At 45.4% G+C, this 25,635-nt stretch overlaps 5 protein-coding genes across 5 annotated transcripts; 4 read left to right on the forward strand and 1 right to left on the reverse strand.

Annotated features, from left to right (window-relative positions):
• Positions 1 to 905: 905 nt before the first annotated feature.
• Positions 906 to 1,361, reverse strand: DEU56DRAFT_732336 (uncharacterized protein; the record flags this gene model as incomplete). Its single annotated transcript, XM_041348264.1, has 1 exon — positions 906 to 1,361. A coding segment is annotated over one exon (456 nt), but the record flags the coding sequence as incomplete, so codon positions are not given.
• Positions 1,362 to 3,375: 2,014 nt separating this feature from the next.
• DEU56DRAFT_754129 (uncharacterized protein) lies at positions 3,376 to 6,699 on the forward strand (the record flags this gene model as incomplete). Its single annotated transcript, XM_041349775.1, has 13 exons — positions 3,376 to 3,391; positions 3,441 to 3,735; positions 3,786 to 3,959; positions 3,980 to 4,214; positions 4,583 to 4,673; positions 4,736 to 4,805; positions 4,852 to 5,028; positions 5,082 to 5,380; positions 5,427 to 5,503; positions 5,551 to 5,785; positions 6,107 to 6,256; positions 6,304 to 6,373; positions 6,564 to 6,699. 13 exons carry the CDS (start codon positions 3,376 to 3,378, stop codon positions 6,697 to 6,699), a joined length of 2,025 nt encoding a protein of 674 aa, XP_041211094.1.
• Positions 6,700 to 10,168: 3,469 nt separating this feature from the next.
• DEU56DRAFT_754130 (uncharacterized protein) lies at positions 10,169 to 10,626 on the forward strand (the record flags this gene model as incomplete). Its single annotated transcript, XM_041349776.1, has 2 exons — positions 10,169 to 10,503; positions 10,572 to 10,626. The coding sequence occupies 2 exons, from the start codon at positions 10,169 to 10,171 to the stop codon at positions 10,624 to 10,626; spliced, it is 390 nt and encodes a 129-aa protein (XP_041211095.1).
• A 429-nt stretch (positions 10,627 to 11,055) lies between these two features.
• On the forward strand, positions 11,056 to 11,988 carry DEU56DRAFT_754131 (uncharacterized protein; the record flags this gene model as incomplete). Its single annotated transcript, XM_041349777.1, has 1 exon — positions 11,056 to 11,988. The coding sequence occupies one exon, from the start codon at positions 11,056 to 11,058 to the stop codon at positions 11,986 to 11,988; it is 933 nt and encodes a 310-aa protein (XP_041211096.1).
• Positions 11,989 to 12,999: 1,011 nt separating this feature from the next.
• DEU56DRAFT_754132 (uncharacterized protein) lies at positions 13,000 to 14,843 on the forward strand (the record flags this gene model as incomplete). Its single annotated transcript, XM_041349778.1, has 10 exons — positions 13,000 to 13,334; positions 13,464 to 13,512; positions 13,554 to 13,567; positions 13,672 to 13,830; positions 14,104 to 14,138; positions 14,176 to 14,273; positions 14,336 to 14,381; positions 14,529 to 14,566; positions 14,620 to 14,662; positions 14,710 to 14,843. The coding sequence occupies 10 exons, from the start codon at positions 13,000 to 13,002 to the stop codon at positions 14,841 to 14,843; spliced, it is 951 nt and encodes a 316-aa protein (XP_041211097.1).
• Between the last annotated feature and the right edge of the window lie 10,792 nt (positions 14,844 to 25,635).

A 25,635-nucleotide genomic window follows, 5' to 3' on the forward strand; every position in this document is an offset into this window, starting at 1 on the left:
CCCTCATTCGTCAACGAGCAGTCTAACGTGAACGCTCCCGAGAAGCTTCCCAGAACGCCCGTTTCGGCACCATTAAACACATGCAATTCACTTTCAACGTCGCTTGGAATGAAAAAAATTTTAGCCACCGTATCGGGTACAATGTCGGATACAGCCTTGGTGGTGTCTCGGTTTAGATAACTTCTGATCAGTGATTGAATGTACTATTGATATGCAGTGCAATCAATTCAGAAGCTCCATTCCGCATTCGAGCGCGGCACTACAACATATCAACCGACTCGTACAGATGTTTGGGCCGAGCCATGCCTCATGCTGTCTATCCGACTGTATCGTAAACAGTCACTTATTTTTATTTACAGCTCACCCAAGAATTCAAATACGCAGAGGTGAGTACAGAGATAAATGTCGATGGGTGTTGATAGCGTTATGTGTCATGCCGGGTCATAATTTGAACAATCTGAGTCTTCGAAGCACAGAAGTTAGGAACTGCAGTAGTTTGGCCGGACAATGTTTCATCCGAAAACATGGTTAGGACCAGTGCGGGCGTCCGACGGCCACTCAAAGTAAGCTGAAGACTTTTCCGTCGTCAGCTTCCATGATATATTCACGGCAGTACAACAGATTCAATGACACTCTTCAAAATCAACTGATTTCAATTCATGTGACATTGTGCTATCAATAATCCGTCTTCCGGATTTCACCGTGCGTGTGGTTAGGACCAGTGCGGATTTTACCGCCAGCTTCCATAATATATTCACGCCAGCACAACAGATTAAATGACATTTTCAACCTATACCGATATGTTGAACCGCACATTTTGCATCAGGCTCGCGACTATTGGATACATGTCCCAATCATTTGTGCTACGTTATACCAAACAATGTTGCACGTGTTTGCCATGCCATTCAAACGCCGCTAAATCGAAGCATCACCAAGTCGCGGATGCGGGACCAGAAACGCAGCACCGTTGATTCTGGAGCGCTACTAGCAAACACTGATGCTATGTGATAATCATGATTAACCCTGCCAATACGGGTCCCCAACACTCTCCAAATGGCATCTTTTTTCGTCCATAGAAAATTCAATGCCATATAATCTTCTGCAGTGAGGTTAGTTGTGGCATCTTTCCGATGCGCTATCTCATCTGCTGTCAACTCCACAAGTAAGTCGACGAGAACCATTGGAGTAAGCCTTGTTTTTGACAGGAACTTGAGAAGCGATATTACTACGAGCCCACCGATTGAGTGGCCAATGACGATATCATACTCAGCAGCCTGAAGATAGGGCACGAGGTCATTTGCCGATGTCTGAACTTGAAAGTCAACGCTAGGCTGCCTAAGAACATGTCCAATAAGGTTTGGTTAGCACTGTCAAAAGGCTTGAGCGAAAAAGACCTGCATTTGGCTGCCAGTGCCGATGCAACACGGTGAAACGTGTGCGAAAACAAATTGGAGCCATGTATGAGGAGTGCTGTGAGATAGCGACGGTCATAGTGAGAGTACTTACGACTGCTACCAGGTGCATAAGGCCAAAGCGGAAGATACATAGTATGAGTCGGTATTGATGAGGAAGGGAATTGATTGCCCAAATGACAGAGAACTGTCCACTCTGACCATCAGACTATCAGCTCTCTTCCTGAGAATGACATGCAGATGTAGTATAAGCCAAAAAATGTATATCAGCCGAATGTGATTGCTCTCTAGCGAGGGCAGAAATGTTTTGATGTTGTGACACGAATGCATGAGTATTTATAGAAAAACAGGAGGAAACTGCGGCGCGACCTACCCGGGTTCCCAATAGAACGGTGTTAGAGCGCTTTAGCTATCGATGGAATGTATGTAATGCTGTCGAGTGAATTTGTCAAGCGATTGCGACTGTCAATGGGAGAACACAGGCAGAAATTGCGGCGTGACCAATCCGGGTTCCCGATAGAACTCATCCTTGGAATTGCGGAGTGGCTTTTTTTCAATCCCTGGCAGATTTGGCTTGCCGATGCCCATAATATCTGTGACATTCTCATCCATTTCGAACCTAAGTGGATGGTATACAGGCATCTGCGAGAACATCGGGAGCATTGGAATCACGTGCTTCAATGCGCAATTTTGGAGGGAAAGACACCACTCGTCAGTGTCATATCGGGTCTTAGATGGGATGTCGGAACGGCAGAATGTTGACTCCAACGTCCTTTCATTGCTGATTCACCACGGGGCGGATGTCCATGTAACGCACGTAGATTTTCAAGACAGTTTTCTTCACACTCTCCTTCGGAAAGATTCTCAGCACCAGGAAGTGTACCTAGATGCTACACGTATCCTCGTTGATGCAAGGTGCGAATACAATACGTAGCAGTTGATCTCAAAAACTCACAGTCTCGCGATTTAAGAGGTCTGTCTGTCCTTCTACATCATGCTCGACTCTCTCCTCAAATTTCCATCCTGACTGTGGAACATCGTCTCTGATTTCTCTTTCAGTTCTTACTTCTTAAGATATTACGACACTAACCATCCCTCATCTGACGCAGCATCTAATTTCGCACAACGATAACTTGACGCTTGGGTTGTACAAGACTCAGCGTACTGGATCCCGTTATTACTGTTCCTGTGCGTGACAACTTTTCTGTATTTAGTCGTGAGCAGTATGCTGAAATTGCACGATTTCATTCCGTTCGTGTCATGTCGGTCGATTTGAAGGACCACGTACGGGACTTGTTACGTGTGCATGACTGCACTTGTGCATGTGCCCCGAATCTTATTGTGTTTAAGCATTTGCGTGTGGCTAGGCATGATTTTTCTCATGCTATTTTGCCCGTACCCTTTGCACAAGATCACTCAGCGCGTCGTTTAAAGGTTCAACGGGTTGCTCGTCTTCATTATGCCTTCTTATTTATGCGAGCGTAATTAGATCAGGGAGAGGTGTTTCTTCCAAGATATTGGATGGTAGTTCTGCGCTGAGTATTCCAATGAACTCGTTTCCGTTCTCATGTTGCATTTTTGACTTTTATGTTTTGCAAAATTTGACGCTAGGTTGGGATATGTGAGGTATGATGCAATGTCCTTTGCTTCGCGAATTGTTGAGGTTTGATTAATCTCAAAACAATTGGACATACGATGAATTGCGACTTGAAATATTCTTCCCCCCCCGTGACCATACACCAAAGCCTATAACATGATGACATCGGATAATCTTATCTGCGTCATTGGAATAAACTTGCACACAATACGCATCACACATGCTGTCATCATTGCGTCAAAAAAAAATGTCACGTGAGTAAGATTGTGCTTAGTTTATGACGTACATGTAATCCAATGTCTCACACCGATAGATCAAGAAACGCGATGTGTCGTTAATTCATCCTGTTGTCTTTCTTATATTGTCATGTCATTTTTAACCGGTGAGTAATGTTATATTTTAAAACATTGCGTTAACATGCCTTCGAACAGCATCTGACGATACAATGACATTTGACTTATGGCCTGAGCCGATGAAGAAAGAAGTTCGGAGAATGCAAGGCAACGACCAATTCGATTCATGGGAGCTGTTCCCCTATTCGTTACAGACTCTAGCAAAATGGGCTGACGTATATCAGGATCGCGCGCGACCAGATAAATCGAGAGACCGCATTCTCATCTACAAAAACTTATTGGACGCCAAACCAGGGGAAGTGTATCCTGTGGCTATTCATCTACAAGGTCTTTTACGACAATTTCATATTGATAGATTCGGAAATTGGTCCGGGTGAGTATCAGAGTGTCTTTACGCTCTGAATGTAAATTGAATTGATATAGTCATGAATCCGAGGTCACGCGTGCAGTGCAATATGTCAACATTTCGTCAGGAGGACACTCAGATGCCTGGCAGGCGACAATCCGCGCACTTAATCTCGCTTGTGATTATGTCAGCCGAAGGTTACATTTAACAATGCAAGAGATACCTAATTACAAAAGTGCGCATTTACTAAAGTGAGTATGTTGAGATTAAGGAAACGTGAATTGACAATGCGAGAACAGCGCGATAAACCACAAAAATGCAAAGAAGCTGTGCTCACAGAAGCGCAGGATCCGGAAGGAAAATATAAACATGTTCAAGACCTTTGGAACGTGGCGTGTCCGTTGATGACTGCCAACTTGACAGGATCGGGAAAAATACTTCCAATGGATTCTGTTCTCTTATCAGAAGGAGATTTCGTAGATGTTGGGGCAGAACTGGACTTCGTCGTGAGCAGAGATCGACACAGGGGAACAACTCTCAAGTGTTTTCTGACCTGCACACATATCGTTCGTCTGATACCAGCAGACTATGTTCAACACATGAAACTCGTAAGCATATTCAAAATTTAAAAATTACTTAACGCTCATAATTCTCCCTAGGATGACAAGATGAACGAGAGAAAACATACATCTACCCCTCCTCCACAAGACAGAGCAATTAAGAAAACCCATACGACACTCATTTTTGACAAAGAATAAACAGGAAGCGTATTGAATTGTTATGTATTGACATTTGCAATTGTTTATTTGTATTTTAAGCACTATAAACTTTGAAAACGATAGGGTCTTATAACGTTGTTCTCCTTACTTACCAGATCATGACGAAAACGAAAAACGATTCGCCGCCTGACCACGACAACAATGTCGACACGCGACCGCACAAAAGGACAAGGCTATCAAACGCAGGTACGTATTTAACGATATTGTCTCCAATAACTAACACCTTTGTGCGGAAATGTATGAAATAGGGGATGTCGAAAACGACGTTGCCACTTCGAAGGATGTCGCTACCAATCAGAATACCGATAAAACAAACGAGTGAGTAATACTTTGGACCGATAAACAAAACATTAATTGTAAATAGAGCGGACGTTACATCAATTGTCCGCGAGACTGGTACAGCTGAGAGTTCAACTACAACCACCAAGCGAGGAACAGGGACTAGTCAACCTACTCAAACCGTGCGCTCGGTGCTTCCAAACCCCACAAAGTGTTTGATGGAAGATACCGAAGTATCAGAGTACGATGACGCATTGATTGAGTATGTGTTACTTCTAATTTAAATACGTCATTCATATTTATCACCCCACATAGCCGGCTACGCAAACTGTCGGAATACACCAATTCGACTGCTAACGTATATGTGTTAGGCAAATTACTGCCAACAGCCACATGGGGACAATACAAACCGGTAAATGATCGCAGTAAAATCTTATGCAATCCTGCGAACGGAGAACCGTTAACTATCTGGGTTGTCGGAAAGATCTCCAAGATGTGGTTTACGAAATTTGGTAATCCAGAGAGACAGGCTTCGATAACGATTATGCCGCTCTCTAAAACATTGGCGCAGCAAAGCGCATTGTTGGTAGCCAAGATGTCGAGCCCTGCATTGAGTAATTATTCATGCTGATCAATCTCACTAAACTGATAAATAAACAGGCGTTAATCAACAGGCAACACAAGTCATTCGAGCAATCAAGTGGCAATATGCCAAGAATAGCGATGCCGGTTCAGAAGTGAGTGAATTGGACCTCATTGTTATGCCGACACTAAAAAAATGAAGGCTATGCTATTCGATTCGGTCTACGATGCCAGAGCTGAAGGTTCTTTAAAGACGTACAGTGAACGGCTTTTGTGGAATCTCGCAGATCTCAAACCTGGAGATTTAATACTCCTGGAGATGAAGATGACGAAGTATTCTAAGAAGCAAGAAGATAAATGGCACTCACGTGCACAGTATGAGATGATTGCTATCTCGCTCTTGGATGTCGGAGAAATGCCTGAGGAAGACACTCAAGGTATCAGTCCAATTGATGGGTTAGCGATTTAACATAAATCGATGTAGTTTTCTCGCAACGTCTGTGATTCGTGTAATGAAATGTCGACCGAATTCGTGTTGAATGTCTGAAAACTGTGCACCCAAAGCCCCTCTTAGCCAATATTAATCACATGCGAGTTTGATCCCTCATTTAAACGAGCTCCCCTAAAACTAATAAACTGGCAACTGATAATGCACGCCGCCATTAACAATTTGCTGCAAATTTTCGAAGGCGAGGGCGCTTTTATTTTTGGTGAGAACGTCAATCAACGAGGGGATTAATCAACTTAACACTTTTCAGTAACTCAGGATGATCATGGGATCCCCACGTTCCATGTCGACACCGCGGCAGATCTCTTGACGGGAATGGCATCGGCACCACAAATTCCAGAAACATGTACGGTTTCTTGCTTATCCGCAGACTTGATCAACAGACCAATCGAACTCGAAAGTGAGTCTGTGAAATCCATTAACTGTCAGCCATGCTGATTTGCATAGACACGATCGAAAGTGTTGCCAACGACATCACGGTCTACGCCACGTTTTGCGAGTCCGTGAAAGTCATTAGGTTGGTAGCTGAGGAAGCCACAAAAAGACCTCACCGATCCTTTACATCCAGATTGGGAGCGTTATGCGAAAGCATAATGAATCAGGACCTCACTCACTGAAAAGAACTACCCTGCTCTCCAAGGACATATAAAGAATATAAAGACCTACTATTGTATCGCGTGATCGGTTAACTAGGTACCTTTTTGCAGTACGATTGTTTTGCACGTTCTGATTGGATTACTCAAAACAAACATCCAGCAAACGTACGTCCTGGTTGTCATGAAAGACCCATATCGTGAAGAATATGGTCCCTTCCAAGGCTCCCAAAAAGCGCATATGAAATGAACACGATGACATGGGGGAAAATGACAATGTATCTGTACGAACTGAATCACTGACTACCTTTTATTCACAACGAATACGCTACGAGGGCGTTTCTGTGGAAATAAAATCACCGTCTTAATAATATTGACATCGCATAAAAGAATTCAACACAACATCCGAAGACTCTTCGATGACTACAATTCAAAACCGCTTGTTCTGCGGATAAAATTTATATATATAAATGACTGTACAAGGAGACGACACATTCTTGATATACATGTGTAGCCTTCTTCTCTCCCTCTTAGCCAAACTCCCTCTACTACTAGTATTCACACCCTCTGTTTTGTACTACCGCTCATTTTGTACCCCACTCAATCTCCAATGACACTGTGCCGTTCGTCGTTTGTTTCGTCGCACCAATAGCTAAGACTTGTTCTGTGAGAGAATCATAAATTCCACTGGCTGCACGATCTACAAAGGCCTGATGCCACAAATCCCACCTACAAGTACGGTGTCATGCCTGGCAAGTGACTTAATTGATAAACCTACACAATTGAATAGTAAGACATCTCACTTCTTCACTATACGTCATCTCATTGGCAAAGACGATATAGAGAATGTCGCAAATGACGTAACAATTCGCGCAGTCTTTTGTGAATCAATCAACGTGATTCGAGTAGTAGCTCAAGAGGCCAGGAAACGTCCCAACAGATCATTCACATCTCATTTTGGAGAATTGTGCGAAGGGATTATGAGACATGATAGGTGAAACGAGGACGGGTTCAGTAGCAATGGATCTTCGATGACACCGTGCCGTTCGTCGTTTGTATTGTCGCACCATCGCGCCTGCTAACACTGCAAGGCAATATATCAGACTGAACGCATACCCGCACGCATTTGCCTCTCCATCAAATTCAACTCCAGGATGCGCTGGAAATCAGTCGTCAGCGTCTTATCATCCAACAGATACATAGCATGGGGATACTTACAACACGGGTAAGCTGCTTTCAGGCAGAAGAGCAACAAAAATGTATTATCATTAACATTCAAATTCCTGGCTGATAAAGACCTGCCTTTGGCTGCCAGTGCCGATGCAACACGGTGAAACGTGTGAGACGACGAATTTGAGCCATGTATGAGGATTGTTCTGGGATAGCGATGGTCATAGTGAGAGGAAGGAAATTGATTGCACGGATGACAGAGAACTGTACAGTCTGACCATCAGTCTATCAACTCTCTTCCTCGTAATGGCAAAGGGCAGAAATGTTTTGATGTTATGACATGAACACGTGTATTTATATGGGCCTCGAGTGAATTTGTCAAGCGATTGCGACTATCAATGGGAGAACACAGTAAGAAACTGCGGCGCGACCTACCCGGGTTCCCAATAGAACGCTGTTAAAGAGACTACATAGTCCGTGATCGATCACTTTTTGAAAAGCAATGAATTACATGCTCACGACAACACCATTGAGAAGAACGGATACAGCTCACTACTACAATACAGATAAGAAAGAACACATACTCATAATTGGACTTATACACGGATTTTTGCGGAGCGATTAAGGTTGAATTCAGTAGCAATGGACCTTAACAATACAATCGTTCACGTGCACAGAATATATTACAAGAGATAGAATGAAACAAAATTAAAATGTAGGTAGTGGGCTTTACCACCGTCCGGTGGCCCTATCGCTTGTGAAATGTCAACCGAATTCATGAGCAATGTATTATGTAATCAAATGATGTCATTGACAATGATTATCAATCAGCGTGGCGGGCCAGACTTATAGACAATTAGGGGTTTGCTAATTATCCAACTATCATGGAACCATTGCCCACTAAGTCTGAACTTCTTAACACAATTGCTGATGTTGGACGACGTGGTGAATACACACACCGACAAATATGCGATGACATCAACAAAAAAATCCTACCTGGAATGTCAATGTCAAGGTGAGACGAACCTGTGGAACTAACAACTGAAATGCTAATTGCGAACATAGCGCGTCAAAAAGTTACGCAGAGAAATGAAATCAAAAGAAACGGACATTGGATGCGTCTCGGTCAAAATCGCGAGCGATATCACACTGTCAACAAGTGTAACACAAGGCCTTTTGCTTTTGTTAGCCAACATCATCCCTGTCAAACAAGCACGACCAACCTCAAATATTGAGGCATTGCAAATTATAGAGCGCTTGTTGCCCGCCGGAGAGCCTCAATCCCCGCTAGTTCTGTTCCCAAAAGGTGAACATATAACTCATTGGTATTACCATATTTATTTCATGAGCATGGCCTGCGAAAACCGTCCCTTTCACCCTGTGTTGCTGGAGATTTTCGGGCCAAATAGGAGTCCACGAGGAGACGTCGTAATCGTGAAAAATGGAGAAGAGTTTGCACCAAACTCCCCCGCATTCGACCTTGATTGCAACGAATTGGGGAGGACATTGTGGTGGTATATCAAGAGTAGGAGAGATCCAATACAAGAGGCCAGCGAGAGGCGACTCATATGTTACATTGCGCAATTGTAAGTTAATATTGTCTACATAATGAATTGAAAACAATACTGTTTAATTGACTATTCTTTCATTCACCGAGCCACCATGAATGCGCTAGACTGAAAAAGCGCGCCATTCAATTACCCAGCTAACGCATGATAAACGAGAGAAAACATACCAAGTCAAAATCGCGTCAACTAAACCCTTTTCTTCATAACCCATGGATTTATATGAGTGTAAATCGTATCCCATATGCTTGATGACAAGCACATCACCGAACCATTGCGTGTTGCGAAAGACTGCTGAATCCGAAGTGATAGCTTGATTGATGGGTAGTGTACTGTTGTGAGCGAGATAGATGACACTGTACGCATCGCGAAAGACACTATGTGGAGATCCGGGAAAACCACGGACAGAAATTATAGAAGGATAAATATTATGATTGACGGCATGTTGACCAGCGCCGATCCACATATGCGCGCGAACTAATCCATCCGAATCTTGAGGTACGTATGTCAAGACAGCTTCGGAACAGCCAGTACCATAAAATAAAACGTGGTGATAGGTGTGGCCAGCCTTGTAAAATTGAAATTAGTAATGGCATTTAAAATTATAAACAAAACAACCGGCTCATGTGTAAACATATGATTTTCAGTGGAGTGAACATAGTCGATAAGTGTAGAATTGACGACTGGCATCATGGACGTGATTGAAAACAGATGTTAGAAATAAACGAAAGGCAGTGGAAGAATCAACTTATGTAACACGGGCTTTTTCCGAGCCCCTTAAAAATCGAAGGTGATACGGTACAATCGACTGACGTCACCGGTAATAGGACGGATCATCCAAAATCAAAACATCCGATAGTGAGACATCCGAAGACTCGGAATCAAACTGAATTGATTTTGCATCTACCGAAAACCTACTGCAATGAAAGACATACAGTATTTAAACGAACAATGACTATTAGAATAGCACCTACACCAACCATCATGTCCACCAAAGAAACTGTCACCGGATGCTTAGTATCAAGCGCCCCTGTCAACGGCTTCGTAGAAGTTCAGCTGAACGATAGTCCGCTCACTCATCGAAATATCCTATCCGCAGCAAGAAAGTACTTCACGGAAGAAGCTCAATTGAAGGAAGTCAGAATATCTTTGGAAGCAGGCGGCGAAGACGACAAACCTTTCCAAATGATAGTCATATTCGACAATTTACTGCATGGATCGATGAAGTGCGCCTACCTTGCGCTGAAATTAATCGACGAAAATAATGTCGCGGACCTCAACCACCAAGATTATATGACAGTAATCAGGTGCATTGATTGGTGAGTTAAACACGTTCAAATCTAAAATAATTACTAATAGATCAATCACACTGCGACGATGCAAACAGCTTATTGACCAAAATACCGGCTGCGAACAAAGAAGAAGATAACACATCTAACTAGATGGAAAGCGCTGAGCAGCGGACCTATTATCGTGATGGACTGGTAATCTTTCGAATCGAAAAGAGCTCAAATGTTGAGACCGACTTATTATTGTGACAAAATCAATTTGAGTATATGAAGGAATCATCTGTGCAATACTTGCTTTCGAGGTCGTGGTGTCAATGAGGTAGATTGAGACTGCCTTGGCGAACATATATGAGATCGCTTGGCATATGCCTGGCCAATACAATCGATTAATTGATGAGAACATACTGGAAATACGATTAGGAGAACTATTCGAAACTCCGAATTCAGGAGCTTGTTAAGGATGAAATACAACGAACTGATAAAAAGAAAGGGCGGTTATTGACGCAATTCACAATCCTGAACCTCGTTGATCCCAACCCTCACGTCAAATTGTCTGAAAGAAAAAAAAAGGGCAGTCAAAAAATGCAACTTGATAACGGAAATGGCTTCATCGGAATACTCAGCGCAGAACTACAATCCAATATCTTGGAAGAAATGCCTCTCCCCGACCTAATCACGTTCGCAAAAACAAGAAGGCAGAATCAAGACGGTATCGCGTATTACATGGCAATGCGACGTACAAAACTATTCATGCGTTTCGTCGACGACACAAATGCTTTGATTGAATTGCTGGATCGCACCGGAACTGTAATATCGGGATCAAGTGCGCTGAGCCTTGTACAACCAAAACGCCGAGCTATCGTGGTGCGAGACTTGGATGTGTACACCACAGAGAAGTTTGAGGATGAGGTGTTGAAACATTTTGTTGAAAAAGAGAGATACGAGAAGAAACTGGAGGTCCCGAGGAAGACGGAATACGAGTCTACTGCAATCACAAAGATCTACAAATTGCAAAACGGTCAAAAACAAGTGGACGTCATCGTCAGCGACTGGAGCTGCACACTTGCTCCCATTCTCGAGTTTCACTCAACCGCCGTTATGAACTACATCACCGCGCGCTCCATCGTCTGCTTGTATCCCCGTTGGACGGCTGCCAACAAAAGCATGATCAACCCGCGTTTATATCTCCAAAACAAGACCCATATGCGTACCGTCTACGTGTTGATGAAGTACCGGAAACGAGGATTTGACCTGAGTGCAGATGCTTTGTATTTCGGCGACCATCTTTGCGAGGGAGAAAAGAACACTGGCGGAAAAGATGGGTATTGTCCTCATGTAATCCGCAGCACGGTGGATGACGAAGTGATATCATGGAACTTCGGGCCGACAAAAATGTTGGGAAACACAACAATCACGTGCCAAGATATGCCAATAATGGTTTGGTGTCTCGGAGGTCAAGAGTGCGTTGAAGGAGACAAAGAGATAACACTTTCTTTTGCACTCGTATCAGCGTAACCGAACGAACACAATATAGTACATGTAAAACAAGTGAAGAATATTATTAATGAGGAGTTTGCCTAATGATAACGAAAGATGAAAAAAAAAAAAAAAAAAAGAAAGAAAGGGGCCTGGGATGCCCAGAGGGCCGTTGAATGTGAAAATGCAGAGTGTAGGAATGATGTGGGAGGCCTAACATGGGGAGGTGACCAAAACAGGATGTGTTTTGTGAATTTCTGCTTTTGGAGGCAAAAATTGTGGAATAAAACATATCAAAACATCTGACAAATGTGGAAAACACATTTGTGACTGAAAACATAGCTGAGTTTCAAAAATCCCAAAAATGTGGCTGTGAAAGCCAAAACACCCAGCCAAATGAGGACCTGGCAGGTGCCATGCAATTAGGTTAAAAGAGCAAATGGGCAGTTGCCAAAATACTAGGTCTAATATTACAGCCAGGGGTGTGTACTTATACCTTGAGTCTTTTCCCACTAGACTAAATCTCTTGTTTGTCTCTCACAGCCTCCAATGTTCGTTATTCACATCACCTACTTGCACTCTGACTCGGTTCCTCCCACCAAGTACCTCTCAACATACCTCCGACCAAAATGATGGCAACAAATCCAATGGGGGTTCTGCACCCTATGTGGCCATTAAGCCTCCGGCTAGAGATGCTTCACACACTTTAGAGGGTGAGAATATGGAGGTGGTAGACAATGTTTCATTGGTCGCTAACATATTTATGTCTAATTTAGGTTTGTATCATTTGTTGTGACAGCACCACAGAGCCTGAATCCCTGTTCTGCTGTTACAAATGCCCGAGAGTCATATGCATCAGCTGCATTGACATCCTCGATGCATTCAAGCGTGCCATTGTAAATGATGATGTCATTTTCCAATGTATTATCCGCCACATAAACGAGTAAGATATCAGGCAGGACGACAAGCAATTAGTATACTTCGTGTGTCTCCAATCACTTTATTCAATTGTGATTAATTAATTTGACAGGGTTTCTACCACTGTAACGGATGGCCAGTACTCGACAGCTTCCTGAAGATTTGTGGGACCCCCACCATGCCCAAATATCTGGGGCACCTGTTCTCTTCATTCAACTAAAGATAGTTGACTACAATGATACAGGCGGGCCATTTGAGCTTGCATACAATTTCCTGAAGCCATACTTCCTGTGTGGTGGGATTGAGTACCATGAAGCCTTTGACATTGCTGCAACTGCAAAGGCTGTCAGCTATCAACAAGGCATAAATGTCATGGTACACGCCCTCAAGAAGCAAGGCAAGTGGGACCATGTCATGATAGGGATCTCCAACCACACGGACAATGACAATGGCAACCCATTTGCAGGGTACATCAGCAAATAAAAGTACATTGCTTGCTGTGTGCATTGATAATGTGCGTTCATTTTTTATTCTGATGGTGGATTCAACTACTAATATCTTCATAGTTTTTAAAAATCATTCTTGAACTGTGGCAGTACCTCATCAAAAACGCATCTGAATGATACTTATGGCTCTTTTGCTGTGGTGGGCTGATTAACAACATCAAGTTATTCGAAATGTTGCAGATATCTATGCTTCAGTGAGTCCTCTATTTTCCCTTAGCACTTGCACTTCTTACTGAGTCTATTCCGGTCACTGTTTGATTGCTGCCATTGCCTTTACTGTGCCTTGCTTCCAGCCTAGTTTTACATGTCATCTTCTTCTCACATTCGTTGAGATCATACTCAAGTGGTTTACCATTGTCAACTCATTTCCGCACATGCTGGGACAATCCTTTAAGCTTGGATGCCACACAAATATCTTTTTGATGACACCAGACAAGGGCCAACTAACGGTGACCAGGTACTGTTGCACAGGGTATTTTTTTCACCTTGCCTTCTGTTCACTTTAATCTCATTTGCCTTAAGATGGGACAAAAAAAAAACCTCTAGCGGGTGTGGAGGCACAAGCTTTCACTGCCAGTAGTACTGCTGCTGTGTAGCCCACTAAAATCTGTCTCGTGAGCAGGAAGATCAAACCCGAGAACATTGGGTTTGATGAGTGTCTGCAAAAAAACAAGCATTAGTAATGTTAAACCTGCTATTTAGCTTTCACACCTGACATTTCGTTGTTCAGAGCAAGATGGACACAGAAAAAAATTAAGGAAGACTGTGAAGTATGCCACTCAAGCACTCCACAGCTGACTAGTGCTTGAGGAGATCAATAACTTCAACAATCTGGATCCTGAGTTAGAGGATGACTTAGACCATGGGAGTGTTAATGACATTGATGACAATCATTCAACAGTAAGTCATATGAAATTTTTTAACAGTGTTTACTGAATATATTATACTCTATACTACAACAGTTCACTTTCACCTCAGTTGCACTTGACAACAAGGCACGGAACACAGGTGCCGTAAAAACACCCTCACAACACATGGTGCAAGAAAATTGAGCTCCTCCCAAGCTGACTACACAAACTCATCATGTTCCTGTGCCCATGGCTTTGGTTCAAGATTTGTGTTTCCTCACCCAAAATACAACACCCCTGCCACTAGGTGTCCTTGATCCTATCCTGAATGTGCCCATGGGACATGTAAGTGGTGTTTGTTTTTGTTGTATGATCACCAACTTAAAGCACTTCTACAGGGAATGCCAGCTCCATCAAGTAGTGGTCATTGTCCAGCTAGCTGTAAGCCACTATCAATGCATTCTGGCTAATTCATCAATCTATCCAAGTGATGCAGAAAGTCATGACTGGTCTTGCAAGGCATGAGGTGCAGCCTGTTGTGCAAACAGAGTCAAAGTGGAGTATGATGAAAATGCAGGCTTGCTACAATCTTGATGGTATGATAGCACCAGACCAGTTTTGAAAAAGTGCACATGGAGAATATTGAATGGTGGAGGTCGAGACACATCTGCCACAGCATGGTCAATAACATCATAGACGAGGTCCAATAGAGCATTCACCCAGTATAGGACATTTACCTCCCCAAACAATTTAGACAACTCATCCATAAGTGTGAAGTATCCGATTCTGTAATCCAAACTGACCAGTGTTACGACAGAGGTTGTATTCAAACTGGGATGGTTCACAAAGAAAGCATGTCCTCTAAGTTATCAATCAGTGGTCGGAGATGTTAATATACCCAGCAGCCTAAGCCATTGGGTTATGACAGAAGGATAGGTAAGCACTCAAGGCGAGGAGCCGAAGAAGGGTTTCACTTTCGACTGTGCAGTCTAGGTGAGAGATCGCTCTGACACAACTACCATAAGGCTGAATTGTTTTGTGTATTAGTCCAGTCAGGGATTGCAACAACATGAGACAGATTGACGCTTACTATCGGTCACAGTTGGAATCAGCTCAAGTCCTATCAGAGATTGGAACAATTTACATTTATATTGGGCAGCATTCACTGACTGCCAAATGGCCTAAGGATCAGGCCGTTGTTGACTTGCTAGGTTGGACGACAGATGTTGTGGCACAGCAGGCTGTGACACTGATACAAATGTCAGTAAATAATATTGAGAAAATCATTATCAACTTACCAGTGGGTTTCTGAGATGTTATGGACCTCATGTCATATCATCCATAGCATGGTGCACATACATTGTGCCCAGGTCTGCCAGGTTGCATTGTAGCCACATAAAAGTGTAATGGCTGCCTATAGTTTGATAAGGAATTGGTTGACTTCGTTTAGACTTTGAATGAAAGTAGTAGCTTTTGTAGAACGAGATAAGGACTAGGCTTGAGGTTTCTCTGAAGGCTGCTGCCTTGAGTGGAGAAATCAACGTGTCTATTCTGCTAATTAGTGTAGGTGTACATGGCAGTATTTATACATTGGCAGGAGGTTCTATTATACCAGAATCAGTGTGAGGAGCATGTGGTGCACTCAAAAATACTTGGTGAAGGACAGGAATGGTGAGGTTGGAGCACAAGGTAAGGTACAAAAAAGATATAGAAAGGATATAGAGGAATGTATCCATGTTGTTAAGACCATGCTCAAGGGGCGGATCTGAAGGGCTTGGCTTCAGCTCATGCGCTGCGCCCCTTACCCGAGTATGTGCCCTTAATTTACAAAGGCTAGAAACAAAGTCCGAGGGAGGATGATAAGTCCTGGTGGACTTCGAGGGGACAAGTCTGGGAGGTTTTTCCGAGGAAGAGTCGGGCCGATGTTCAGGGGGTTGGTCCGGCTGATGTAAGGAGGGTTAGTCCGGCCGATCATAGGGTTAGTCTGGCTGACATAAGAGGATTAGTCTGCTGGACAATAGGGGCTCAGTCCACCGAACAATAGGGGCTCAGTCCACCGGACAATAGGGGCTTTAGTCTGGCAGACACGGCGGACAGAACAGACAGGTATAAGGACAGAAAGACAGGAAGACAGGAAGTCCAAGAAGGCGGAAACTAGAGGTAAGACTACACTAGACAATGTCTACAGTAGAAACTGACGGAGGTAGGCTACCTGAAGGTAGAGGCGGAGTATAGCCCAAGGAATCAATCCCAGGACACAGAGGTTGGACCGGGAAATGGAGTCCGGTCCATGGAAATGGATCCCGGACCCGAGAGACAGATTCCAGTCCAGGGAAACAGAATGAGGATAATCTAAGGTGATATTTGAACTGAGGAAACTACTATGAGTTTACAAGGTATTATATACTATGGACATGTGCAATGGGGATAGAGACAGTGGAGATCCGGGTCAACGAGAGGAACATACAGAAAGGTTAAACTGACAGGTGCAAGGAAAATAATATAGGAACAATCGAGAACAGAGACAGAGATGAAGTATCAAATGGATCCGGGCATAGGAGATATGATCGAGAATGAAGTCGGATATTAACTGTCAAGCAGATCCGGGCATATAGGGGTTAGGACAAGGGGACTATACAAATGGGGTAACAGAATAGGAGCAGGACCAGAAATGAACTGTCAAGCGGATCATGGGAAATGGGGATGGAGATGAACTGTGAAGTGGATCTGATGTTTTAGGGGTTAAATGGATGTGAGTGGGTCCGACGTTTAGGAGGTCCAACGTATGCAGGAGGAGCAGATAAGCGGACAAGCAGATGAGCGGACAAGCAGATGAGCGGATGAGCAGATGCGCAGATGAGCGGATGAGCGGATAAGCAGATGAGCGGACAAGCAGATGAGCGGATGAGCGGATGCACAGATGAGCGGATGAGCGGATGAGCGGATGAGCGGACGAGCAGATGACATGGGTAGGATCCGACGTATAGGACATCCGACAAATAGGAGGTCCGACGTATAGGAGGTCCAATGAATACAGGAGGAGTGGACAAGTGGATGAGTGGATGATATGGGTGGGATCTGACAAATAGGATGTCCGACGTATAGGAGACCCGAGGTATGCAGGAGGAGGAGGATGACATATCATGTTGACAGGTTAGGGGAAGCAGGGCAGATCCTGCTGAGGGTTATGGATAGGGTTAAGGTATAGCTTGGCTACATTTTGGAGGTCCAGACATTGTTTGTCGGGAGAGATGGGATATGCTTCAGGGGTTCAGTGTACGGTATATGACACATGTACTCGGATGCGAAGAGTACAACTCTTTGCATCCGTGAGTCACGTGGCTGTCTTTGAACATGTCATAAGTTCAAACTCCTTGTTTTAAAGTCAGTTCAGTGCGTAAAGGACAAATGGTCCTTACACCTCCTCCCCACTTTGAAATATTGACCGTTGCGTGGTTGATCTATGAACAAATTAAACTAATAAAAAAATATACTGTATGCAGAAACATAGATTAGAAGTGAGAGAAAAAAATGAATGGCACATCTACCATTGTTCGGTTTTGAGGCCTGAGAGTGCTTGAGGATCAATGTACTGAGTGACTTCTATTGAGGATTGAGAACGAGGGTGGTATGGAATGAGATGGAACATGGCAAATTTGAGCTTTGGAACACTGCCATTGAGCTCTGCGAGACGGTAAGATCCTCCTGCTGCGCGTGAAACGACAATCATGGGGCTGAAGTAACGGGGTTTGCACTTCGTGTTTGATGCGGGTTCAATCTGTTTGTTGAGGACAAGGATGAGTGATCTGGGAGCAAAATAATAGTTGTGGATGGTATGCGCAAAGTGTCTCTTGAAGTCGCGGATGGAAGCAAGGCGGCTTTTCATGAGATGAGTGTGAGCGATGGTGAGATCCTCATCATGACTTGCAAGTTGGTGAGCACGGGCGGCGATTAAGTCGTGGGTTGAAAAGAGGGTGGTGACATCAGGGAGCATGAACATGGCGTGAACGAAGTCGAAGGGTGAGCCACTTGGTGATGTTGCCATTGCATGCTTTGACAAGTGAATTGTGAATGGTGCAATGAGAGTGTTCCACAATGCCATTGGCCTTCAAATTGTACGCCAAGATGTGGATGTGCCGGATTTGATACTTCTTGGCTAACCAGTCAAGTGCGGCGACACACAGTGTGCTGTTGTCAGTGACTGTTTCTTCAATGCCTCCCCATCTACATAGAATCTCCACAAAGAAAAAGGCACCCAAGGTGCATCCAGTTTCCTTCCTTAACATGTGGAACTCAGGCCAGTTGGACAGGGAGCAGTGTGCTTGGATGATGTAAGTGAATCCATGTGCCATTGGCATGTACATGGAATCCGCAAAGGTTTTGCGGAAGAGAGGCGCTGGGATGGAGATGGTGGGAGGGAGGATGACCTTCTCAACAGACCATATCTGACATTGGTGGCAGGTTTTGAGGTACCACGTGAGGTCGTGGTCGAGCGAGGGCCACCAAAAACGATCTGTGATTGTGCATCATGTGGGGTAAAATCCACGGTGACCGAGTTCATTGTGAGTCTGTGTGAGGATGGAGCACGACCTGAGCCGAAGAGGACAAGTTGATGGCACCCATTTGGCTCTTTTTGCCAAAGTTGGTGCCTGCTGACGAAGAATTGATGGGAGTGTTTGGTTAGGTGGGGGCAATCTTTGATAAGGATGGTGTCTGGAAATGAGAGGCTGTCAAGGAAGGAACAGATTGAAGTCTTGCGTCATCGAGAAAGCCCATCGGGGCCAATGTGCTTGCTCCCTGGGATGTGTCAAAGTCTGAAATCAAAAAGTAAGATGCCCGCTATCTAGCAGTTAACGGTGTTCAGCTGAACGTCTGGATTATTAAGCATCCCCTTTATGTATTTTGCATCTACTTCCACTACAAGGTCTTTTACCCCTATGATCCAGACTTTCACAGCCTTCAACGCTCGGAATAATATGTAAAGTTTGATCTTTGATTGTGAGTATCATCCTTCACGATCGTTCCACGTAATGGAGCCGAAACGGGCCAGTCACCTTCATTTTTTGTCATTGAGTTGCTGCAAGATCCAACTGCAAGCTATGTGTGATGAGTTGACGGCTAGTATCACCTTGTTTGTAGAGTGATAGTTGAGGGGTTGAATAGTGGGGGATTTAATGATAGCATTTTTCAGTGTGTCCATAGTGTGCTGAGCATCTTGAGTCCATTGGAAGGTAACATTGACGTGAGTGAGATTGGTGAGGGGGCGGGATATGAGCACAAAGTCCTGGATCCAGTTGAAAATGGTGCTGGCGGTACCTATAAATCCACAAACTTCTGTTTGTGTGGTACAGGGGGGCCAGCTTTGAATTTTGTTGACCTTGGAATGGTCGGGTACATGACCCTTGTAAGTGCAGAGTTGTCTTACCACCAGGACTTCGGGAACACAAAGGAACAACTTCGTGGCAAAAACGGTTGCCCCGGCATGCTTGAGTCGGTGGAGGATGCAGTTGGCATCTGCACAGTGTTCCCATATGAACCTGTGGATGCCTGGATTCTTGGGGATAAATTTGTATGAGCCATTAGGCAACTCGTATCAGGTGGGTGGACCGAGGATATTGACATCATCCTGGAAGTTGGGGGCAATCTTGGTTTCAGCCTGCAGGATGAACACAATGTCATTCTGGAAGACAGCAGGTGAGTCAGTCCATCCTTGAGGGAGAACAGTCAGGCAATAGGTGCCAAGGGGAGTCTGGAAGGTCGTGATGTCACAAGATTCTTCGGCAAGCACACAATAGTCGAAGCTGACAAAGAGATCCATCATGGAGTAGATTACATGTCCTGCACATTGCTCTGTGAAGAGCTCGACATAGGGCATTGTGGTGGTGTCCTTTATGTTGATGGAGTTGAGCTGTTGGAGGTCGTGCACGATGCGCACGGCCCCGCTTTTCTTCGCAATGCAGAACCAGTGGGATTGATAGGAGGAGTTCGACACCTTGTAGATGCCAGACATGATCTTTGACTTGATGAGTTTGACGACCTTGTCCTTGATGCCAGGAGGAATTGGAGGTTGGCGGTGAGTCCAAGGGGTGTGTTCTATGGTGGGGATGATGACGGGGGGAACTAGTCATCCTGAACATGTCCCTTCTCTGTCTCGTCCCAGGCAAGTGCAAGCTCATTGTTCGTTAGAACGTGAGCTGTGAGTTTTCGCTCTTCTGGGAGGAGGAACTCGTTCTTGAATATGGCGAGTGTGTCCATGTGGTCTTGGGTGAGGTGAGTACCGGGTATGAAAGCAGGGGGTGTAGGTGAAAGGGGTGGAAGGGATGTGAGGGGGTCTTTTGGAAAATGGCAGATGATGCACATGTGTGCTGGCATTGTCATGGCCACATGCCTCACCGTATTGGCAACCTTTTTATAGGTGAAGTGCGGTGGATTGGGTTGACATCAAAGTGCGCTTGAAGGAGGAGCTCGGCGAAGGATGAATTGCAGAGACGAGAGACGGGAACAAAGGGAGTGGCTGGGGAGTTTGATGGTGTGGTATATGTCAGTGGAGCTGGTTGGGAGGGTATGCTGTGGTATGTGTCAGTTGGTAGATATCTGTGGAGTTTGTTGGGGGAATTTGTGGAGTAGATAGCGCTGTGGCTGGCGGCTGAGGGGGGAGAATCAAGGAGATTACTGATGCTGTTAATGCGAGGGAGGGATGAGGCCAAGGACAAGGAGACATTCTGATGGTTCAAGTGTTGCTAGGAAAGACAAACCAGGCACTGCCAAGGTCATCCTAAAAGCAGGTGGTAAGGGGCCTCTGGTACCACGTAGGCATGAGCCCAGGTCTTGATGCCTTCCACATCTATTTCTAACATCTCCAGGCATCCGACCATCTGCTGTGATCCTCCCTTTGTGATCTGCATGTGCATCTGCACATCTTGATTGATGGGTGTGTTCGTCTTCCGCCAGACGTCTTCTTGAATCACAACAATTTCGGATCCTTCGTCCAGCAGCACGAGTTCGGAATGGGAGCTGTTCAGTGTTACACAAACTTCATGTAAAGGCGTGGTGTGCTCAATCTGCAAGGGGGGTGTGCTGGTTGCTGCAATGAGGGCTTTTGCTGGGTTTGTGGTGGGAGGTGCTGGTACTTGCTGGGTGTGGGAATGCTCAACTGCTTCTTTCCTCAGGTCTGGGCTGATTGCCAGGAGGTCGGACACTGTCAGGTGAGAGATGGAGGTATTGAGGATGGCTTCATACAGCTGTTTCACTGCATCGGGAGAGGTTGCCTTGGATTCGTATTGAAAGACTGGTTCCTTCTTTGTTTTGCCAATGGAAAGGTGTGTGGGTTCAGTGGGAGGTGGAATGGAGATGGAATATGTTGCAGAGGAAGAAGGGGTAGGTACAGGTGCTGGAATTGAGATGGAACATGTCGCAGGGGTAGTTTCTGAGGTGTTTGCAGCTTTTGACTTGGATCAAGTGATGGCAAGCACTTCTGCTGACTGCTCGTTGTTGACTTCTTCCATAGTGACGATAACTGCATGGTTTTCTGTCATGGGTTCACACTGCAGGAAGTATGATTCGGAAATGAAGGCGGAAGAGGGAATCTCTGCAGGCACTGATTGTGGGGGCAGTTCTCATCAGGGGTTCTCAAGGACAATTAAATTTGATCTCATGGCAGGTGTAGCAGGGTGAGGGGAAGTGTATCACATGTCAATGACCTGCTTGAAGGTCTCATCCCCATAATGTAATGCATGAGCGATCGGGACACGCAAAGTATTGTCCATCACAAATAATCTGTCCAGCACACAAGTATTCTCCTGCAGTAGAACAGGTGCGCATGACATGCGGTCCTCCGCAGAAGAAGCACTTCGTGTTTGGCAAGTAGTTGGAGGAGGGAGGAAGGGGAGGAAGGAGAAGGTATGGCAGGGTGTTTGGTGCTGACACGGGCATGCTGACGAGTTGACGGGATTTGGGGGGTGCCCATGCCTGTGAAGTGGCGGGTGCTAGGCAGACCAGTCGGGTATAACACTCAGAGTATGTGATGTCACCTATGTTGAGACCATGCATCTTGCGTGCTAACGCTTTGACTTCGTCGATGGTGTTCTTGACAGAGCTGGTGTGGGGCCACATAGTACAGTAACTTATACCCGTATTAGACAGACAGCTGAGGGTGACAATGTACCAATACAGATGGGCCAGCCCATGTGGGCCCATGGCAATAATTGTACCATGATAGACAAGTGGGCCGAGGTTGGTGTGTACCTGATGCAAATGGATGGGCCCGTGGTATATAGTATAGATGGTAGTATACCAATGTACTATATAATAGATTATGAATGGCAGTGTGTGATGGAGATGAGTGGGCCAGTAAATGTCGTGCAATGTCAATGAGTGGGCCGAGGTGATGGGGCACAATGGAGACGGGTAGGCTGGTAAATGGTAAATGAGGCACGATGGAGATGGGTGGGCCAGTAAATGAGGCACAATGGAGATGAGTGGGCTGGTAAATGAGGTGCAATGGAGACGAATGGGCCGGTATATGTATGTAGCACAATGGTGACGAGTAGGCCAACAAGGGATAGGGTGCAGTGGAGACGGGTGGGCCAGTAAATGAGGCACAATGGAGATGAGTGGGCCGGATGATATGCTATCCGGTGCATACAGGATATACCAACTGATATTGTGTCCATCTGGTACATCTAGCATATAAATCTGGTCAGAGTTTAAAAGTCCGGTTGCAAGACCATAAAAGACCACAACCGGACCACAATAGACCTGACCTCCATTGCCAGTTGCCAGTTGCCTCAGGCAGGTTTAGGCCGGTCCAGTTGCAGATGCCTAACATTTGCGAAAAATGAAAGACTGGTTGCCTATATATGGGTAGTACTCATCTAGGCGATACTATTGGTGGTCCAATCTTGAAAAACGGTCAAGAGTTGGGAAAGATATAAGCATTTAAGAATGGCTCGTATAACTGATGAAGACCAATATTTCCGGTTGTTTGCAGTCCGGTTGTACACCGGTTGCAACTGGAACCGGTCCTGTGGCAGTGTAGTACTTCTTCCCACAATTCTAATGGTGGTCTATCTGTATTAAACGGTTAAGACTTGAGTGAGATATGAGCATTACAATAAAGGCCTCCCAAACCTCACCCTACCTACTAGGATTTTCACCACAGGCCTCACAAACATGCCACAAGGTTGACAGGGCTTACAAGACTAAAACTACTAAGTAGTAGTCTAGTAACTCAATAGTTGTGTGCCTGAACTTTCTTGAACACACCACTTTCTAGTATTTTGCTCATAACTCACTAGGATCTTAACCAAAAAATGTCATGAGACTATGGATAGACTGACAAGGGCTACAACTTTGATTTTCATCAAAAATATCCCACAGTCACAACTATCGATAGCACTATTGAGCGTAGACCATTGTATTCAACTATTGAGTTAATAGACTACTATTTAGTAATTTTAGTCTTGTAAGCCCTTGAGAAGAAGTACTGCACTGCCACAGGACCGGTCCCGGTTGCAACCGGTGTACAACCGGACTGCAAACAACCGGAAATATTGGTCTTTGCCAGTTATATGAGCCATTCTTAAAATGCTCATATCTCACTCAAATCCTAACCATTTAATACAAATAGACCACCAATAGAATCGTGGGAAGGAGTACTACACTGCCACATGACCGATTCCGGTTGCAACCGGTATACAACCGGTTGTAGGACTGCAAACAACCGGAAAATTTGGTCTTTGACAGTTATACGAGCTGTTAAGACCGTGTTCAACGGGTCGGACCGGAGGGGCTTAGCTTCAGCTCGTGCGCTGCGCTCTTTACCCGAGTACGTGCCCCTAATTTACAGGGGGTTGGATATCGTCGGCCGAAGGGTATAGACGGGCCGGACGAGAGAGAGAAGACTACCCGAGACTTCGTCCGGGTAGAAACTAACAAGGTACAGACTACCCGAAGGTAGAAGCGGAGGGATTTAGCCTTAGGGATATAATCCCGAGGCTCGGAGGGTCGGACTAGGAAGACAATCCTAAGAGCCGAGGGAACACGAGGAATGAACTGAGTCTAAGATGATATTCGAACTGAGGATATACTACGGGTTACAAGGGGTTTATATACTATAAGGTATCCGACGGACGTCCGGCCGAAGCGCAGTCTTCGGATCAGAGGGCTATGTAGAAAATGTACTAACGGATATGAACTGCTGCGGACGATCGAAAATGGAGCCGGAGATTAAATGAAACAGGGGGGACAAGTTAAATGAAAGGAAAATGAATAGACTAACGGACGGATCAGAATGAACCCGGATATTAACTGTCAGAAGGATCCGGGCGTATAGGGGCATCAAGAAGCATATACAAATGGGGACACGGGGAAATGAATTCTAGAATGGAACCGAGAGAACGGACGGACCGGACCGGACGAGAAGCTTCAGGTACGGAATATGACAGTATCCCCCCATTAAGGCCGAGCCCACGAGGCCGAGGCCGGATGTCCGATCCGATGATAAGAGCGCGAGAACGGACCCGGGTTTTATTGAAAATTTGATAAAAGGGTTGAGGGTTTTGATGGGACGCCATTCCCTTTGATTCTTACCACCCACCAACTCCACTACCATGTCCCAGACCCCATCCGACTCTACCCAGGCTACCAATGCCCGGATTGCGGCCATCCGGGCCTGGCTAAACGCAGCGCAGCAAGAGCTGGCCCAGGAGGAAGAAAGAGTACTCGCGGAAATTGAAGCCGAGAGGAAGCGTTTGGAGGAGGAGAAACTGAAGGAGGAGGAGAGATTAAGGGAGGAGCAGAAGAAGAAGGATATAGAGGAGACCCGGAAGAGGCTTGCTGAGAAGTCCGCTTCGTCCGGGCCTGCAGTGAGTAGCGAATTTTCTCGGCCGATGTTTTTGTCTGATGGATATAGGCTTCTGTCGGACCCAAGGACGTCGGACGACCCTGTAAGCCCTGCTCCGATAAGAAGCGGGCCTGCGTTTACTCGGGCGTGTCTGCCACGGGCCGGGTGAGTGGACTTCTTTCGTCCGGATGTGAGTTTTACTGATGGTTTTGAAGCCGGTCAACGCGTGTGACCACTGTCGCACTGCGAAGATGAAGTGCCATGGTGGGGCGCCACCCGCCCGGACGGATACTGACAAGGGCAAGGGTAAGAAGCGGCCCCGTACTGCAGGGACTCCGTCTCCTAAGGGTAAGGCGAAGAGGCGTCAGAGGAGTCCGGTTCCTTCGGACGACTCTGTTGAGATCGTCCCCGGCCCCTTACCCAGCATTATTGGCGAGGAGCAGGATTTCCTGGAGTACGATGATCAGGCTTGGGTGGCGGCCGTCAACGACATGGTCGCCGAGTTGGCCCGGACCAACAGTCTTCTCGAGAGGACTGTTGAAGCGGCCGAAAGTAGCACCGGTGCCATTGG

Source organism: Suillus clintonianus, assembly GCF_016758775.1.
Source record: "Suillus clintonianus strain FC179 chromosome Unknown DEU56scaffold_18, whole genome shotgun sequence".
NCBI lineage: Eukaryota > Fungi > Basidiomycota > Agaricomycetes > Boletales > Suillaceae > Suillus > Suillus clintonianus.